Source organism: Aedes aegypti, chromosome 3 (genome assembly GCF_002204515.2).
Source record: "Aedes aegypti strain LVP_AGWG chromosome 3, AaegL5.0 Primary Assembly, whole genome shotgun sequence".
Classification (NCBI taxonomy): Eukaryota; Metazoa; Arthropoda; class Insecta; order Diptera; family Culicidae; genus Aedes; species Aedes aegypti.
This window is the reverse complement of record NC_035109.1, coordinates 108,545,985-108,566,421: the sequence shown is the minus strand read 5'-3', so window position 1 is coordinate 108,566,421 and position 20,437 is coordinate 108,545,985. Positions and strand designations below refer to the sequence as shown.

At 39.0% G+C, this 20,437-nt stretch overlaps 1 protein-coding gene across 1 annotated transcript in view; it reads left to right on the top strand.

Annotated features, from left to right (window-relative positions):
- LOC110678106 overlaps positions 1–13,863 on the top strand; it is a 40,189-nt gene extending 26,326 nt beyond the window's left edge. Inside the window, exon 2 of the mRNA XM_021850706.1 lies at positions 12,043–13,863. Within this exon, the coding sequence (XP_021706398.1) occupies positions 12,043–13,392 (1,350 nt within the window). The 3' untranslated portion in view covers positions 13,393–13,863. The remainder of the gene's footprint in view (positions 1–12,042) is intronic.
- The last annotated feature ends 6,574 nt before the right edge of the window (positions 13,864–20,437 follow it).

The following is a 20,437-nucleotide window of genomic DNA, read 5'->3' as shown; positions in this document are numbered from 1 at the left end:
AAGAGTTGTTTTGAAAAAGTTCACTTTTAGCAGACTTTTCCTCGGAAAATTTCTGCTTTACCAAAGAGTTGTTAATGAAATTCCTGCAGCAAAGGGTCGAGGTTCTCTCCACGAATATTTCCAGCCAGGACCAGTCATGGCCCCCGCTTCCAAAAATCTCGAGTACGGAAATTGGAAAATGTATTAAAATTGCGACAAATTTTAAATACTATTCAATAAACTGTTTCTTGATCAATTGTAATGAGCAACTATTGATCTGAATTGATTTTTCTACATGTTGTCTATTGCGTTAATCTGAGAAATAGGCTATAGGAAATTGATGTCTTGGCAAGGGACGTATAAGATGAGCATCATGCTGATATTGCATCCCGACGGCACTGCAGCAGCGTTCTCGGACCATCCTCAAATTGCCGTATTGTCGATTATTCGTGATAAATCAAATATTGCATGATGCTACGAGATGAATTAAGAGATTATAGCAAGCATGTGGTAAGCACATTAAGAAATATTACTAGCTATACTGTGTTTATCACGAGAAGTTCTTACTAGCTCGAAAGTGTAAATGAAATGAACCGAATCCAGTTGTTGTTACAGAGGGATTTTAATCCGAAGGTCATTCGTCCCTTAAATGAACCGAATCTGTCGAAGATAGTATGTTTTACATAATTTGAATTGTAGAAGATGCTCCTCCCTTTCGTATTCTTCGCCTTCTTCTGATTGACCAATCTTGGATAAGATACATGAAGTTGATGTCTTGGTTAGGGATTTACATACCTTGGAAAATTCACATGCGCGTTCGTATGGACAGTAAAAATATCAACATTATTTTAATAGCTTACAATTAATTCAAATCACGCATGTTTTGGTTTCGTGCCAATTTTTTGACGTTGGATAACGTCTTACGGCAACATACTGGGGTACAATTTCGAAAAACGAAAAATCGCTCGCGTCACGAAAAGTGGTTAGATTTCGACTGTTAATAACTTTCTAACGCCCGGATAGATTTTCAAGATTCTTGCACCAATCGATTGTAAATCTTTCTACGAATCTACTCCAATAATGAAAACTATTGATTCTCATGACTAAACTATTGAAAAATTGAGAAATATCGAAGCATGTCTTATTTTTCATAGAAAAGCACATTTTTCTTGTGTATTCCTGACACAGACATCATTGCGCGATATCTTAGCCACTTTCGTCATTCAAAGGGAAACGCCCCTTTCGGTCTTCTTCTTACTTCTCTCCATTATCTCGTGTTCAGTCGAAGCCAATCAAATTCCACTTCACGCGCACGCGCACGACCGCATTTTAATTAAATCGTCTTCGGTAATCTTTTGGTGTGTTTCTGTCTAAGAATGGAATGAAAACCCAGTTCGATCGATTGTGACTACCACCAACCGTCCTTTTCAGGACGACAATTTCATTTTGAAAGAGAGTTATGAGAATTTTACACCGTGAAGAGCGACATTACTGGTGAATGGATGTGATGGATTCATATTTCGGTCAGTCATTTGCATGCAATCTTTCATTAGCGTCAACATTAGTGCTTTTCGAGAATCACAGGGCCAAGAAATCAATTTCCCATCGCGCTCTTGCAGGGCAATCTTCGACATTGTGTGCATGAGAGATAAATTGGGGACGGCACTAGAATGAGGATCCCGGTTTGCCTCGCATTTAGCGATGATTGAATAATGCCGTTGTCGTCGTCGTCGCTAACCACATGCATGACAAAGCGATCAGTATAAACTTGTCGATTTGAAAGCTTAAACTTATCAGCAACAGCTTCGTTGATGATTTGATTTGGTAAGAAATTGTCGATTGAAACCAAATAATCGCACAGAGAAGACTGCAAAAATGCTACCGCCGCCCGACGGGAACCTAAGTAAAACTTTGTTTGCCATTTCACTGGAAAACTAATCATCCGAAATTTCAATTGGCAATTAAATAAATAAATTAATTAATAATAATAGGTGAAATATCTCTAGCCGTAACTCTTTTACGTGGAATGCATTGTTGTGGCTCTGAAAAGGGCCGTTTTGCTTGTGTCCCAATTCAATTTAAACTCGTTCGTCACGGATACGACGAGCGGTCACACGCTTGGCGTGGATCGCGCACATGTTGGTAGCCTCAAAGATAGGCCTAGCTCGCTTCCTGCAGGGCCATGACGGCCAAGCTCTGTAATCGCAGATCGGTCTTGAAGTCCTGAGCGATTTCACGGACCAGGCGCTGGAAAAACAATTTGTGGATCAGCAGCTCCGTCGAATTCTGGTAGCGACGGATCTCACGCAGAGAGACCGTTCCTGGCTGATAGCGATACGGCTTCTTGACTCCTCCGGTGGCTGAGACGCTCTAGCGAGCGACTTTCGTGGGGCCGCTTCCACTAGTGGACTTACGGGCAGTCTGCTTGGTAGAGCCATCGTCGTAGTGTTCTCTGGGCGGATTGAAACAAATGAATGATTGAATGTGCGCGGCTGCCGGTCCCTTTTATGACCTTCTCTTGCGAGCGAGCGAGACGAACAGTGAACAGCGAGCGAGCAAGAAGAATTCATCCATTGCGTACCGCATAAAAGGAGCCGAGCCGGCGGCCAAGCATCAGTTTTGTTACAGTCCTTGCCGAAGATAGACCGGACTCGGAAAAGGAAGCGCCAAGCGTCATCGCAAGGTTTGCGTGACAACATCAATTGCATCATCACCAAACCACCACCGTCTGGCTCGCCGTGGTGACGTCAAGCGTACCTTCGGTCTCATCTACGAGAAAACCCGCGGTGTGCTGAAATCATCCAGAATTCTGTCGGCTACGCTCTGAAGTGGCAGGGCCGTACGCTGTACAGATTTTGAGGTTAAATCACCTCCATCACCGAAACCAGAATTCAAAACTAGCACTGAATCCATCAAACCTGAGCATGGAATGGCGATCGACGATATCCAAACCCAACCGTCCTTTTCAGGACGACAATTCAATTTTGAAAGAGTTTTGAAAATATTTCTACCATGAAGCGAAACAGTATTGGCAATTCTCACAGCAACAGAACTGTCGGTGAACTAAATAATAGTTACTCGATTCTCACAGTTCAATCGGCCCTTTTCAGGGCTAACAAATGTGTACTAAAGAGTTATTTGTGTTATATTTGCTAATGTGTTTACCACATTCTTGCTATAATTCATCTCTGATTAGTTATGAATAATTGACAAAACGACAATTTGAGAATGTTTCCGAAGACGCTGCTGCAGTGCTGTCGGAATACAATATATTTTCTATTGTTAAGGAATGATTCAAATATTTTGAATTAATTGATCCAAACTAGCAATGATTAAGTTTACACTTAAAAATCAATTCTTCAATATAACGGACTAAGCTTCTGAATACATGTAAAGTGATTATTTTGTATTAACACAAATGTCTATAATAAATCAGAATTGACATGCAACAAATAGTGTGAAAATTAATTGGATTTTTAGCAGTAGAAAACTTTCATAAGTTCGTGACGGTCCCAAGCCAGGAAATAGAAGAGGCTAACGTTTTCCAACGTTAACTTGGCGGTCGTATCTTGGAAACAACCTCTTACTTTTAATATTTCTGATCAATGTTCAATGTGTTCTGATTTATATACTATGACATTTGCAATAGACTAACATGTAGAAAAATTTCAGATCAATAGTTGCTCATTACAATGGGTCAGGAAACAATTTGTTGAACAGTATTTAAAATCTGTCGCAATTTTAATACATTTTCCAATATCCATACTCGAGAATTTAGGAAGTGTTCCCCAATTATATAATAAATCAACGATGCTGTTAGAAATACCATACAATGCTGAGTAGTATGATGTTATTACGGTCCGACGGCGCTGCAGCGGTAAATTCTCAAATTCATGTAATTATGTGGGGTAAATTATGTGAACCAAATTGTAGTATACCGCGATATTTAGATCATTCTAGATAAATCAGTAAATATCATCCAATAAACCCTTTTATGAACGTATGTTGGCCCTGAAAAGGGCCGATTGAGCTTGGATGCTGTGACCACGAGTCGAAATCTAGAAGCGCGGATCGGTCAACCTAGAAATCTTGAGCGATTTCACAAACCAGATGCTGGATTGGCAGCTTGAAGCTCAGCAGATTTCTAGCATCGAGGTACTTCTCGCTGAGCAAGTTCGGAGGAGCTCTTACCAGCTCGAAAGCGGAATTGGAATGAAACTGGATCCGAAGAAGGAAGCATGTTTTATAACCTCAGAATAGCAGATGATGCTCCTCCCTTTTGTGCTCTTCGCTTTCTGATCGACCAATCTGGGAAATGGGTATGTGCCAATAATGTGTTGGGCTTGGAATTACTTGAAAATTGCGGAGAATGCTACTGCGTGAGAAATTGGTCGAACATGAATTGCTGGAAGGGTTGATATTAACTAAATATTCAATACGAGCTATTGATAATCAATCGTTTTCTTTATTATGACGGTAAATTTCTGATCCATGGGTGCCAAAATTATTACAATTGTTCAATGAGAATGTCTTTTCAAAAGCATTCTTAATATAACGCAATTTTGTTACATGTGATAATTTTGCTAATCAAAGTGTTCCCATAAAATATGGAACATCAAAGACGCTGTTGGAAATGGCACTCTATTTTACAATCGTTGTGGAATGTTGAGCACTCACCCCGACGGCACTGCAGCAGCGTCCGCGAGTACAATCTCAAATGGTTGAGTCATAAATTATTCATGACAAATGAAATTTTGTATGTAGCTGTGAAATTGATTTAGGAATATAAGAAGTCATATATAAAGTCGGAAATATTTCTCTTTTAACTCTTTTCCACTAATTTGATGGCCCTGAAAAGGGCCGATGGCTTTGTTAGCTTTGATGCTCTTACAGATAAATAACACTGCGGGATGTTATCAGTTGATTGCCATGGTCAAACGGGGAATCCTCAACTCAAATGTATAAATTTGAGCATATTTGCTTATACGACGAACCGAAAGTTTCGTGGCGTGGATGGCGCACAACAGTAACAGGTAGTGGATCACCGGGCTTAAGTCGAAATCTGATGATGGCGGCGATGACGATGGCTGGGTGAACGCAAACAAGCGGTGAAGCACAAAGCGAGAATGACTTGCCCGACCGTGTTCACAGTTCGACCGCAAATTTTCGTGTGGACTGCTTGCTCTTCTTCTTCTTTTTCTTCTAGGTGGCGGCAGCGGTGAGGTGATGGCTTTAGCTTCGGACGGCATATTCTCTCGCTCGCTTGACAGTTTGATTTGAGCGAAGCAAGACAAACGGGGAGGTCCTTCGCTATCGATGTCTGTGCCTGAGAAGCACGCCCGGTCAGAGCAAGCCGATCTGTCGCCTGCTGAGATGCGATCCAAGCGGAGAATGGAAAGCAAATGACGTCAAATTTTCTCTAGCACCCCCATTTATAAAATTGCTTGAAATGAACGTTCTATTTTAAAACAGTTATTAAACTATTTGGACAGGTATGTGGGATTCAGTAAGTAGACGACATGACCCTTTGATGTCTTGTCTTTCAATTGCGGTGCCATTCAAGGAATTTCGTTAAACCAGCAAACAGTTATAGAGTTCAAAATATTTCATGCCAACGTAAGGCTCTTGGTTTTGAAATTCCAATTTCACTCCTGTATAGAGAATTTTTATTTTACTTTCAAACTGTGCGGCATAATCAACTGCAAACGCATTCAGTTCCCGATGGTTAGTGCCTGTGCTTTTACTGTTCATAAGTCGCAAGGTGGAACTTTCCCCGAGGTCGTGTACGACTATGACAAAAGCCAGGATCAGCAATTGGTATATGTTTGTTTGTCGCGGGTTACTTCACTGCAAGGACTATTTTTGACAAACTCTTCCAATATTTTTAAGTTCCATCATGCCAAAGGCAGCAGTTCTCCCAAGAGGGTTGACTTGAGGAATGAGCTGCAGCGCTTAGGCAATCATCGATTAGTGACGCTTCGAGACGAACTGCGTGAAATACTGGATCATAGCGGCCAAGCCTGCATATTGATGAGTATCAATGTACAGAGCCTAAATGCTCATGCAATGGATATTGCTATAAACCAAAGCACTGGACCGATTCTATCGATTCTAACGATCGAAGCACCCGAGCTATCAAACATCTAATCTACTGGAGGAGTTTGGCGAACTACAGCTGGAGCCAGAAACCGATCACCCAACCAAGCAACACAAGGAAGCAACGACCAAACAAACAAATTCAATCATCTGGCATTATTCCTGGAACACCAAACACTGGTTTTCGGAACCACAGAACGACAAATGGTTCTTTTCAGGACTACCAAAATGAGTCCAAAAAGAGTTAACTTCTGAAAACTTCATCCGATCAATAACAACACAAAACTAGTACACTTACAAATTCATACACATGACAAATCAAATTATTAATCATCGTAGTTCTACGTCAACCCCGCGGTAATGTAAAAGACATTACCCACCCCAATTTTTTGCGTTAAAGAATGTGTATTTTTATGAAAATAATGAAAAATTCCAAAATCATGTATGGTGCAGTATTGACTAACATCTCTAAACTTCTAGTTCTAGACAAGGATTTGAACATGGTATAATCCTGAAAGTTTGTGAGAATAATTATGATATATCCCCAAACCAGATTTCATAACCAAAACTCGTACCAATTCGCTCATTTGGTTGAAATAATTGAATTTCTGTTAGATATCAGGAAATTCCTTAGGAAATTGCTAACATTTGGGCGTTTTCAGCGCAATTCTTGAAATTTAATTATTAATTATATCTATAATTATTGTATTGTTAAGAATTTAGCAAGCATTCGGATTCCGGAAGATCAAATTTATTATGTAGAGTTGTTTTGAAAACTACCAATAATCGCATTGATAAGTGATCAATTTCACCCCGAAATGACATCACCCGATTTTTTATTTTAGAGATATTTTTTAGCACTAAAATTACTTTTGTTAGAAAATTTCGGTACTTGAGCCAATGAGGCTCACCTTTGTACTTGTTTTTGTGCATTCAGTTGTTTGGCATTGCCAACATTATAGAAGTCAGACAAGAAAAACCCTGAAAAAAGATCAATTTCACCCGAAATTACGGTACCATCATTCAAAGGTAGTATTCATGCAAATTTAAAATAAAATGTTCTACTCAATACTGGTGCGATTTAATAGGAGTCTACTCGCCGAAAGGCAATCATGCACACCTAAAGTGATTGATATAACTTATGAACTATTGCGGTAAAAGCTAGATTACTTTTTAAACGCATGCAATTATTTAAAGTTAACCTAAATATTACTGTACGATTGTCACGACGATTGATAGTATGGCTAGCGATCAAACTACGAAAGAATCTGTATTGAAACTGGTTCTCCGACCCAACATTAGACTGGGGAACTAAACGTAAGTGAACCAAGACAACTTTAAGTGACAAATAACGATAAATGAAAAAAAAAATATATTGAACCTTATATTAAGCAAACATTACACCATACAATAAACACAAAGATGAAATAAAACACCCTTCAAAAGACATAGAACGGCTAAAAACGGCTTTATATAGCATAAAATGGCTTTAAAAAGCCTAATAAGACCTAAAACGGATATAAACAACTAAAAACGGCTAAAATGGCTTAAAACGGCTTTAAATGCCTTAAAATGGCTTAAATGCGCCTTTAAACTGCTTAAAACGACCTGAAAACGGCTAAAAATGGTTTAAAACCACTTAAAAAGGATTAAAACGGCTAAAATGAAGTGAAACGGATTAAAATGCCTTATAAACACTTAAAACGGCTACTATGGCTTAACATTTATATCGCTTTAAACGGCTTAAAATAGCTTATTCTGCATACGATTTATCTCTCTGTATCTCGATTCCTCCAAACCTTGATATCCCCGTACCTCGATATATTCCTGTTGATTTTTCGTTGGCAATTTTCTCTCTGTATGTCGATATGATGATTATCAAAGGTTACTAGACCAAATTTTAGGGATTTAGAACAAATTTGGAGCGCAGAATGACGTCTGATTGTTTATTATTTTCTTAGTAACGGAGCAATTTTCAATCTAGTATTCATTAAAACTTTGTTCTTTGTCTCGATCTCTCCCTATCTCGATGGTCCCTTCGATATCGAGATGTGGAGAGGGGACTGTAGTTTGTTCTGAAACATATTTCGTATTTTTTATTTTTTATTTTTTGATTACTTTGTCTCTTATAATCATTTTATCAGCCTGATATTTTCATTTTCCTGGCAACATTGCACAATGGTCTAAATTGACAATTTAACAGGGAAAAGCGTTTTCTCCGTTCTACTTGATTCAAGACGTATACTGTATCCGGATAAGTTATTCGTAATTAATTTATTAGAGTTTCAATTTAGAACGAAACTTTTTGCTTTGCAGAAGTACGTTGGTGCACTCCTCAGCTGCTGAAGTCACTTTCGATATTACTCTTCATTTGAGTTCTGAAAGTTTTACCATAGGGTGAACCCAAGAAATTAGATTTTTTGAATATATCTTTTTGTGTTTAGTTTTACATGCATGTGGTCTTCAAAAGAATTGTAGAGGAAATAGTAATACAAATTTTTGCAGCATATGGCATGTTTGTAGTTCTTGATATTTTGAAGTTATATGCAAAATTTGGAGAAAAGCTGTGAAATATGCAGACGTTCATAGGTAACCCTCGCTTTTAAAATAATGTTAAATTCTTTCACCGCAGCTTCTTCTGCGGACCCAATAAACTATTTGTTTTGGGTCCACTTTACGATAAAACTTCCTAAATAATTCACTAAGCTCAAATAAACAGTGAGATTAAAAGTATTTTCAGCAAAGTTGTTCATAATAACATTTTCTAGAGACCGTAACCACCAATTTACCAGAACAAAAAAGATTAGTTTGAAATCAACACCTTAGTAAAGACCACCTTATTCAACCTTGTTCTGAGAATTAAATTACGAACAACTTCTTTGAAGACAGCATACATCTAGAAACAACGAGAACAGAGAAAACACCTTTTTACTGCTAAGCTACCGATTAGGACCATTGTGCACTGTTATCAAGAAATTCCAAGCACCACTGAAATTTGTGTAATGCGCAACTTTGTTAACGATGACATTTAGTTCAAAGATTTTCTTTTATTTGATTATATGGCCACATAATATATATTTTCTTCAAGTTGTTATATCTTTTTGAAAAGCCTTATTTGTGACAAATGTCCATTACATACATCAATAATACTAATTGTGATGAAATAATATTCGACGCATTAACTTTTGCGTTCCTGACCTATTTTAACAACCAAATTTTCATGATCTTTTGGCTCTAATTTCTACAATTTTGTTATAAGTAACTACTCAATTTTATTCATACTACAGCAATGACCCGATTTTGTCAACCCCTTTTCGCGGAAAACTTTTCATTGTCACCGTTTCATTATCGATTTTTTTTTTTTCGAAATTTATTACAAGCCTGCTGAACTTACTCTGAATACGCATAACATAGGGAAGAAATAACATTGATCAAATGCTTACATTTTAAAGGAGAGCCGAAAGAAGGTTTAAAAAAGGGGCTGACATCTATGTATATTCCCAGTGAAAAAAATTGAACTTTGATGTGTCGCATGGTATGAATAGCAATCATCAGATTAATTGTCTTTTCAAGAGTACTTGTAAATGACTAAATTTGCATCATATCATACTCCCAGATAAAAAAAACTTGAAGATTGATGTGGTTTGTGCTGATCAAATTTTGATCCACCACTGATGCCCCAGAAACCGGCTCCAGGGAATTCGGAACTGGTGAGAATGGTTCCAAATGAGTTGAAGGAGTTGGAATATATTAATGGTTTATGATTCAGTTACATACACTATAGTTTCATTTTATTCGTGAAAATAATTATGGAAACGGCTCAAATAATCTTCGGACAGACCCCACGAAACATCCGTACCTATAAATCAGGCACCGGCCGTCCGACTGAGGTTCCTAGTACAGATCACAAAACAAAAATAGTGTTGTGGCGATGTGTCGATTTTTTTTTTCTAAATCAGCTGAAAATTATGGAAATAAGAGTCAAAAGAACACAAAAATTTAGTTGTATAAATAGGTCAGGGACGCAAAGATTAATTTACATTCGTGGCCCTTAACCATAACTAGGTATCAAATTTTTACTTTTTAATTTTTATTTTGCTGTGCAAAAGTTTGGGATCACCCCCTTAAAAACATACATATGTGTAATGTAATGTAATGTACATATCTCAGGGATCACATGGCTAATTGAAAATATCTATGGCTTATTCGAAAGGCAATGATTTATTCTTACTTTGACAAAAACTATTATTATATTATTGAATTCTGTTTACTTAATTTATACTTGAAGTTGTAACATTTTTAAAATAACACTGAATATATGGCCAATTTTCTGAATGCTGAGAATTGACTTAAATTTAAAACTGGTACGGAATTCAAACCGTAATCTGAGGATAAATTTCAAATATTTTGGCGAAAAATCAGAAAACTGTTCAAAATCATAGAAAACGATATTCATGTCATCGTGCAAAAGTTCGGGTGCACATGAGCTGGTTGGAAATCATTTTTGTCGATATTTCTGCCGTTTTTCAAACTTATTGAATAGTTTGTAGCCTATGTTAACGTAGAAGATTTTTAAAAATGTCTGTATTTAAGGTAAATTCTGGTGTACAAAAATTATTGAACGATACACCATCCTGGGGGATAAATACAAACTGTTGCACGGTGACGTGAATGACTCTTTTATTAATTTTAAACAATTTTCATAACTTTAAATAAATTTTCAGTTTCATGTAGTGTTAACAACATTTGTTATCATTCTGTTTGTTTTCATACCAAAATTAAATCTCATACTTGTTATGATTGTTGTTGGCTCGATCAGAGTATTATCATATTGAGTTTTCATGTACGATAATATCACAATATCAAAATCAGTTTTCAATTTGTTCTCATTCTCAGTTCGGGCAAACACATTTTCATCCGATGCAAAGTATGCAGCAGAGGTAGACGATCGTCCCAAGGGACGAAGGTGATTGTTTTCAGTTGTTGGATTGTTGAGTGGCGTCCCGTAGACGATCTTCCATGAGGGTCATTAGGGGAAGGAAATGGTAATTGTATGCTCGAAGAGAGAGGTCAATTCAGTCATTCTGAACCAATTAAACGAGATCCAAAAAATATCTTTGGTCGAATTTGGATATGCAAATTATTCACCTATTATCGTAAAAGGAATGATCATGCCTTTGATCGGGACATACCCAAAAGTACTTATCACGGTTTATATCGAGAGCGCCGAGCGTCCTGCTTACGCCTCAATGGGCTAAAAGAGGGGAAATTACTCGCGTTTAAATGTCGGAAAACTCGTTCCAGCATAATTATTATTCCGAGGATTAAATATATGACCCGCGTTTGTGGAGCGCAGACCACACCGCGCTCCGGTGGATTATTTATGTGAGAACGAAGTCAATGCTTACGGTCGATGCGGGTTATTGGTCAGTAAATCTTTGCTACAGTTTTCAGAGCACTGCACTGGATGCACTTAAAAGAGTGGAATATGGTTCTTCATGTGTGGAAACCCGTGATTTGCGAGCATGTATCATCTTGTGATGCAAACAATTTTAGAAGAGCATACTAATCCACTTTTCCATACCACGTATCCTCTGGCAGTCTTAAACCTCAGGATATATAATTGTGGAATTATGGGAACGTTGATTTTGTATTATACGTCTAACACAGTGTATTCTGTGCTTTTCCGCCTTTCATGACTTTCAATAGATACGAATTAGTTTTTTTTTCGCTCTTGTTTATTTTCGTGAAATGATCACAAAAATGCCAAAAACTACCTAGTTTGGGTAATTGCTTCTTCCATTTTTATTCACGGCATTACGTCTCCTACGGATCAGAGACTGCCTCTAAATTAGGGATGAAAATAAATGAAGATTGATCTTACCTCGTTACGCACCAAGTAAAGGTGATTTACCTGCGTTATTGGACGATTCAAATCCAACGAATACTGTGCATGGTTGTTAATAGAGCGAGATTATTTGCTTATGTTTTAATGATTGTCGTCCATTGCACCTACAACTTTTTTTATCTCTTTGCAGTGATCGTGAAGCGGCGGTTATGCTATCCAACTCCTGGCTATACCATTACTACACCGTCCAGTCCAAAATGCAGTTCGGGATCCCCTTTGAGGGAGCCACTCGAATTCCACCCAACACTTCATACTACCACGGTCACGGCCATCACTCGCCCAATTCCACTCTCCAGGCCCACGGCTACATTGCCCCTCCCCATCACGTGTCTTACGGATACCATTCTCCGGTGGGGCAATCCAGCTCATCTTCGGGGACCTCCCACCATCACCATAATGGAACTTCTTCATCCATCATCAGCCATCACCACGGTCTAGCGGGAGAACACTATCGACCGTACGCCTACCGTCTCGAAACGCAACCCGTAGACTACAGCAGTCAACCACCATCCCTAGTTCCCGGACAAGTACGATGCGAAAGCACCGGCAGTAGTCCGGGCAATCAAACCACCAACGGTGGTCCCGACCGAAACGAAACACCTCCAACCAAAAAACGAGCCGTCGGCCGACTAGAACCCATCTATATCCCGGAAAACGGGCAAGACTCGCCTGAGAGCTCCGTTACCGAACTCCAACCACCAAACCATACCATCAATCACGAGCATCACAACAGCAGCAACAACACCGCAGGCATCGCTGGTGGAGGCGCCGGATCCCTAATCGGATCCGGTGGAGTCCAAACCATGACTCTGTCTACCTCACTGCACGCCCGTAGTAGTCGAATTATCAAAGCTCCTCCTCCGTCCACCATCACCGAACCTACCGACTTCATCGACCAGTGGAACCCAAGTCCGCCTTGGTCCGATACCACCGTCCAAAAAGTCCCAGACATCTCCCATCAGGAGCTCAGTCCTTACATGACGACCACTCCTCCAACCCCCACAAGCGCCCCACACGTCACCGGTGTCCCCACCACTTTCTCCTTCGACTGGATGCCGGAACAGTTCGTCCCCATCATGACGGACTGTCCACCGCACCCACTGTCCTGCACACTCACCCAAGACGGCATCCCTGTGCCAATGTCCCTCCCGATGCCTGTGCCGCTGCAAATCCCTCCTCCCCCGTGGCCATCGGATCATCGACTCCTATCGCTGGAAGGCAGTGGTTCGTCCTCAACCGGTCCTCAAGTGGACCGCAAACCTGCCGAAGAACGGCAATCGCAGCATCATCTCCACCAACACCAACACCATCCCCATCTTCATCAGCATCATGCAAGTTCTTCGACCTCCTCCTCGTCATCGTCGTCCACAGGCCTGGACAGCCATCGGGAACTCAAACGATCTCATTGACACAACAGCAAACAGTATTCTTTTAATCCCCCTTTGTGTTAGAACGTTCGACGCATCGAATCCAGTATCAGTATTCTACTAGTATTCCTATCGAGGTACAAATCACCCAGACGCGTTTAAGTATTCCGTAAGTAGTTGCAGAGGCTGTACGCCAAGTAGATTGTTGTTTGTAGTGTAGATTTTAAGGAAAAGTGTTTCTATTCTTGTGTAAAGGAGACTCAACTCGGTCCCCCTAGTTGCAATGTAAATGTGCAATTCTGTAATTAGTAACGAGAGAAAAAAAAAGTGTCCTAAATTCGTCCATCAATCTGAACGATGGACGATGACGTTAAACGTGCATTTCTTCTTCCAATTGCGATTCCTTCAGTAGTGCCTATTTATTTACCAGCAGTATTTTTATTTATTTATTTTTATCGATGCATGTCCAGTGAGCATGACATTTCTCTGTGAATAAATTTATCGTTTTGTAAATCGTTCGCCTAGTGCATTGAGTTGTCCGAAAATCCTATTGGTTTAGAGTCAAAATGATGAAAGACAAAACGTCGAAAGAGATAAAATAACGAAAGGACAAAACGTCGAAAGCAGCCAATTTTCAACAGCGATTTCAAATTGTTTTCCAGACTTCTTTATTTTCAACGTGTTCAATCAAATATGCGAAAAAAAACGTTTGCCACATAGTGAATTATTAATTCTTCCGAAAGAGAATTATTCTTCCAAGAAAATGTTGTTCCCTTCCATTTCTTTCCTATCGCCGTTTTGTTTTTTCGACGTCGTGTCCTTTCGAAGTTTTGGAATTCGATGTTTTTAACTTTAATTCTAACTTTAACAGTTTTGTGCATTTATTTTGTTGTTTTTTACTGATGAACCAAGGTTTTCACACATTCCTGTTGACTGGTAGTACACAAGAATAAAAATTAAAAAGTGAAAAGAAAACTGTGGGTAAAAAGGATGCAAATAAAATTGAGTGTAACTCTCACACAACACTGAGCAATTTCAACACATTCTCGGCGTGACAATATTTAAGAAAATGAAACTCTAAACCATGACTTGTAATGGATCATCATGTATTGTTGTGATTAGCTAAAAAAAGAAAAAGCGAGAGGCAGTGTAAAAAGATCGAAAGGTGAGTAAAGAATATCTACGGGAAGGACAATAATCGTTTTATTAGAATAACTTACAGATCGCAAGGGTAAAGGAACAAATGACTGTCTAGCGTTGCTTTCATCAGATATTCAACTAGCCTTTGCAGACAACGATCAACTGGCTTCAGTCTTTCTGGGCGCTTTTGATTCAGTTTCCATAGAGATATTGTCAGAAAGCCTGCACAAGTGTGGACTACCTGGAATATTGAATGATTTTTTGTACAATTTGTTGTCAGAGAAGCACATGAGCTTCGCTCTCGGTCAACTGACAACTTCCAGAATTAGCTATATGAGTCTTCCCCAAGGCTCATGTTTAAGTCCCTTGCTTTATAAATTTTATGTTAAAGATATTCACAACTGTTTGGAAGAACCATGCACGCTTAGACAACTTGCAGATGATACTGTGGTCTCTATTAGGGGCCCACGAGCCGACATCTTGCAAAGACCATTGCAAAATTCCCTTGATAATCTATCCACTTGGGCTAGAAATTTAGGGATCGAGTTTGCACCGCAAAAAACTCAACTGGTCGTATTTTCTAGAAAGCGGAATCCAGCCCAACTAAAGCTTAAGCTTTTGGGAACAGACATCGATCAGTCTTTGACTTCAAAATATCTTGGGGTCTGGTTTGATTCAAAATGCACTTGGCGAATCCATACTAAGTATTTGGTAGAAAAATGCCAACAAAGGATCAATTTTCTAGGAACAATTACCGAAACATGGTGGGGTGCTCACCCGGAAGACCTCATAAAACTCTATAAAACAACAATTCTCTCTGTTCTAGAGTATGGCTCTTTCTGATTTCTCTCAGCAGCAAACTGCCACCTGATTAAATTGGAACGAATTCAATATCGTATCGCCTTAGGGTGTATGCACTCGACACACAATGCGAGCCTAGAAGTTCTGGCAGGGGTTTTAGCGCCACAGAACCGATTCTGGGAGCTCTCGCTAAGAATACTTATTGAGTGTGGAGAGAGCAACACATTCGTCATCGAAAACTTCGAAGAATTGCTTAAACTGAATATTCAGTCAAAATTCATGAGAGTTTATCTCTACTACATGTCATCTGACATTAGCCTTCCATGTTATAACCCTCCACGTGTACGCTTCACCAATGACAGTTCCTCTGTTGAATATGATCTGTCCATGAAACAAGCTATTCATGGAATTCCAGATCAACTTCGATGTATAACTATTCCACGTATTTTCAACGGAAAGTTCCAGAATGTCGATGCCTACAAGAAATATTTTACTGATGGGTCACGTATAAATGGATCCACTGGCTTCGGTGTCTTTAATGAAAACTCTTCCGCCTTCCGAAAACTTCAGGAACCTTGCACGGTTTATGTTGCTGAGTTGGCAGCAATCAACTTCGCTTTTTGTATGATCTCTAACATGCCAGCAGACCACTTCTTCATCTTCTCGGATAGTCTCAGTTCTATTGAGGCCTGTAAAGCATGCATCTTACTTTCTTACAAAAATAAGAGAGCAGATGTGTGCACTGGTCGAAAGATCATATAAGATTACCTTTGTATGGGTCCCCTCACATTGCTTATATGATAGAAGAATTTCACACGATGAATTGTTTCATTTAGTACGTCAAAGTTCTCTTCACGGTTGGCAAAGCGACTGGCTAAATGACCAATGGTTATGATGACATCGATCACGTAGTTAGACAGTGCTCGAATATGAACGCCTTCAGAGCACAACTTTTGGATACCCTTGCGGCCCGAGGTAGACAACCCTATGTTTCAGTTAGAGATGTGTTGGGCTCCCGCGAGCTCGTCTACATGTTATCGATTTACGATTATCTTCGCTTGTGTTGTATAAAAGTTTAATTCTCTTGTGCTCTCTTCCCCAGTTTTTTTTCTCTGTGTTTTGTCCCATTTGTGTTGGATTGATGTTCCTGGCCATCTGGCAATCGAAAACCTACATGAAGTTGGTATACGCCATGATACGATAAACGAGCAACCATGAAATACCACCCGGATGAGCTGCAAAGAACCCTGTAACCCAATCCCAACCTAGCACATCCTAAAAATATTTGTGACGACTAACCTCGAGTTGCCACGAGTACCCTGGCTCCAACCCGGACTAAACTTGGTACTTAAGAAGTTAAACAATTGTAAAAAAGTACAAAAATGAATCTCGGCTCCGTAAAGCGTTAAACGCGATTGAGCCTTAAATAAATGAATTGGTAAAAAAGAATAACTTACAGTGGCAAGTGCTGGTGTGCGGTGGCAGTGAGGGCAAGCGACGGTTCCTATGTCCTTGTTGAAGGCGGGCGGAGAGGCTAGGGAGCGTTGCTCCAACCAGGGATGGGAAATCACTGTAGCAAACATTTACCACCTCGACATTCATTTTTTTCTACACGATCATCAAAATCCAAAGCAAACCATGACCGTTCAAAACAAAAAATGTCATGGCTCTTCAAAACTGTAATCTTCTGCTTCGCAACGTCTTTTCAAACCCGAATGCGAAATGACTCGAGCACAGTGGTGACACGATTTTTCCGGTTTTCGGGGTTTTGCATTTTTGCTCAATAAAGGCAGCATGAAATTGAACTTGTTTATATGTATCGCAACGGAATGATTGTGCTCTTGCTGTTAGCGCTGATAGATTTCAATTAGTTGAAAACACAAGTGAAATATTAGCGACTGAATGATTTAACATTTTTTTCAATCATCCAGCCCTGTCGTCCTGCTTAGTCGCGTTTAGTCGACGACTAAGAAGCTTTTCTCAGATTTTTTTCTCAACGCCCTTTGGGACATCAGTTGAAAATTCAGACTGTATCATCGACTTGAATTAATTTAACTCTGTTGCATTTAGATCAGGTGCAACTAAACGTCCTGTGTAACATCAATCGAAATTGTCAAGCTGTATCAACGCCCTAGAGTAAATTGACTTTGTCTCAATTAGATCAGTTGAGTTTAACGCCCTGTAGGATATTATTAAATAATTACAAGCTATTTTAACGCCCTGGAGTAGTTTGACTTTATTCTATGTAGATCAGGTGCATTTTAACGGTCTGAAGACATCAATTCCTAGTTGTATCAACGCCCTGGAGTATTTTGACTTTGCTCTATGTAGATCAGGTGCAACTCAACGCCCTGTATGGCATAAATCGATCCATCCGTGTCGACGCCCTGGAGTAGCTTGACTTTATTTCACATAGATCTTTTCGAGATCTAAAAAAACGCCCTGTAGAAAATCAACTAAAATTTTCATGCTGTATTAAAGTCCTGGAGTAATTTGATCTTATTCCATGTAGATCAGGTGCAACTTGACGCTTTGTAGGACATCAATTAAAACTTCCTAGCTTTATTAACGCCCTGGAAAAATTCGGCTTTATTCCACACAGATTTTTGCGAGGTCTATAGCATCTGAACGCTCTGTAGAAAATCAATCGAAACCAACGTGCTCCAGGGCGTTGATTCCATGTATATCAGATACAACTTAAGGCGAAGTAGGCCGTTATTGAAATTTGTACGCGCTGATGATGATTGTTGCTAATTTATCTCACGATTTCGAATAAAAGAAAATCAGTTGGTTTTGCACTAACACAACTGAAAAAGTATCAGCATACTATATGTATGTTGGCGCGTACAGTGATACTTTTTCAAGTCAATATAAACTACCAAGAATGAGTTTTTTCACTTTGAAATTGCACGCTATAAAGTCATCATTACTGCCAAAACGAATGACGGGCTAGTTTGCCTTAACATCCTGTAGGACATTAATTGTAAACTTTAAGCTAGATCAACGCCCTGGATTAATTTCACCTTTTTCCATGTAGATGAGGTACATGTGACCGCCCTTTAGGACTTAATTTGATAATTCCAAGCTGTATCAATGCCCTGGAGTAAGAGTTCACAAAGATCCTGGCGAGATCTGAAGCATCTTTACGCCCTATAGCGAGTCTTGCTTGTATTAAACCCCTACGGTTATTCGACTTTATCCTATGTAGATCATGCGCACCTCATAGCCTTGTATAACATCAATCGAGATATTCAACGCTCTGAAGTTATTTGATTTTGCCTCAAATAGATGAGCTGTATCTTAACGCCCTGTAGGACATCATTTAAGGAATATATTGCTGTATCAACGCCCTGAAGTTATTTGTCCTTATCCTATGTCGATTAGGTGCATCTTAACGCCCTGTATAACGTCAATTGACGCAAGAGGAATTTGACAGTATTCCAAATAGATCAGGTGTATTTGAACGTCCTGTATCAAATTGAAATTGGTCCTACATCAATTCAAATTGGTGAGCTATATCAACGCCCTGGAGTTATTTGACTTTATTTCACCTATATCTTTGCAAGATCTGGAGGATCCAAAAACCGCTTTGGAAAATCAATCGAAATTTCCATGCTGCTTCAACACAGTGAAATTATTTGACCTTGTGTTATGTGGATCAGCTGCATCTTAACGCCCAGATAAAGATCAATTGCAAACTTTAAGTGGTACCTACGACAAATTTGACCTTATCCTATGTAGATTAAGTGCGCCTTAACGCCCCAAATCAAATAAATAACCCCAAGCTGTATCGACGCTCTGGAGTAATTTGATCTTATTTCAAGAAGATTAGGTGCATCTTAACGCCCTGAAGGATATTGTAAAATACAAGCTTCTAATACGCATTAGAGTAATCTGACATTGTCTTATGTAGACCATTTGCATCTAAACACCCTGTATCATTTGAAATTTTCAAGCTGTAACAAGGCCCTGGAGAAATGTGATCTTATCCTACATAGATCAGCTGCATATTAACGCCCTTTATGGCACCAATCAAAATTGTTTAGCTTCATTAACGTCATGGAGTTTGACCATGTCTCATTTAGGTCAGACTTGTAGGATATAAGCTGAAAATTCCAAGCAGTATCAACGTTCTGGAGTAATTTGACTTTATTATACGTAGATCGGCTGCATCTCATCGTCCTGTAATGCATCAATTAAAAATTCCAAACTTTTCCAATGCTCTGAAGTATATAAAATTGTCAAGCTGTACGAATGCTTTGGAGTAAATTTTAGTTCAGCTGCATCTTAACGCCCTCTATGACATCAATCGAAATTAACTCGAGCTGTATTAACGCACTGGAGAAATTTGATATTGTCTCAAATAGCTCATCTTAATTACCTGTAGAACAATAATTTAAAATTCAAAGCTTCATCAACGCCCTGCAGAAATTTGACCATAATACACATAGATCAGGCACAACTTTACGCTCTGTAGGACACCAATCGATATTGTCAAGCTGTATAAACACTATGGAGTAATCAGGAGCAAATTAACGCCCTGTAGAAAATCAATTGAAATTTCCGAGCTGTACGACCCCTTGTCACCACTGAATTCTGAAATTCTGATATGCCTTTGGTGTGAAGAGAAAAAATATGCTGAAATTGCGACAGCATGGAACAATATCGTTCGAATCATCTCTAGTAACTCTTAAAGTTTGATGAGATACGTGGAATTTTGAAGCAGAAAAAAACATCATTTCGTATTTTTATTCATTTTGGGTCAATATTTTTCATGCGATAGTGACGAAAATTCAAAAACGGTATTTGCTGAAATGAGTTTGAAAACCTGCTGTAGTGAATAATTAACATTTCTAAAATCCTTTAATAGATCCAACGCCAAACTATTATAATAAACAATAACGCTATTTAGCGTGATATTTTGAAATCCAGGGCAATTGTTAATTTATTTGCACTTTGGTATCACTTCAAGAGCGATATATTTGGCGGAAGTTCGAACCTCTTGTTTAATGCAAAAATAAGGTTCAAACTTTCTAGATGTCCTGCTTTAAGACACCTTGAGCATTTGTTCGTGAACCTAATTTTTCGATTATATTTTTTATATTAAGTAATATGAGGGAATTTACGTATTTACAGCAGTCTAAGC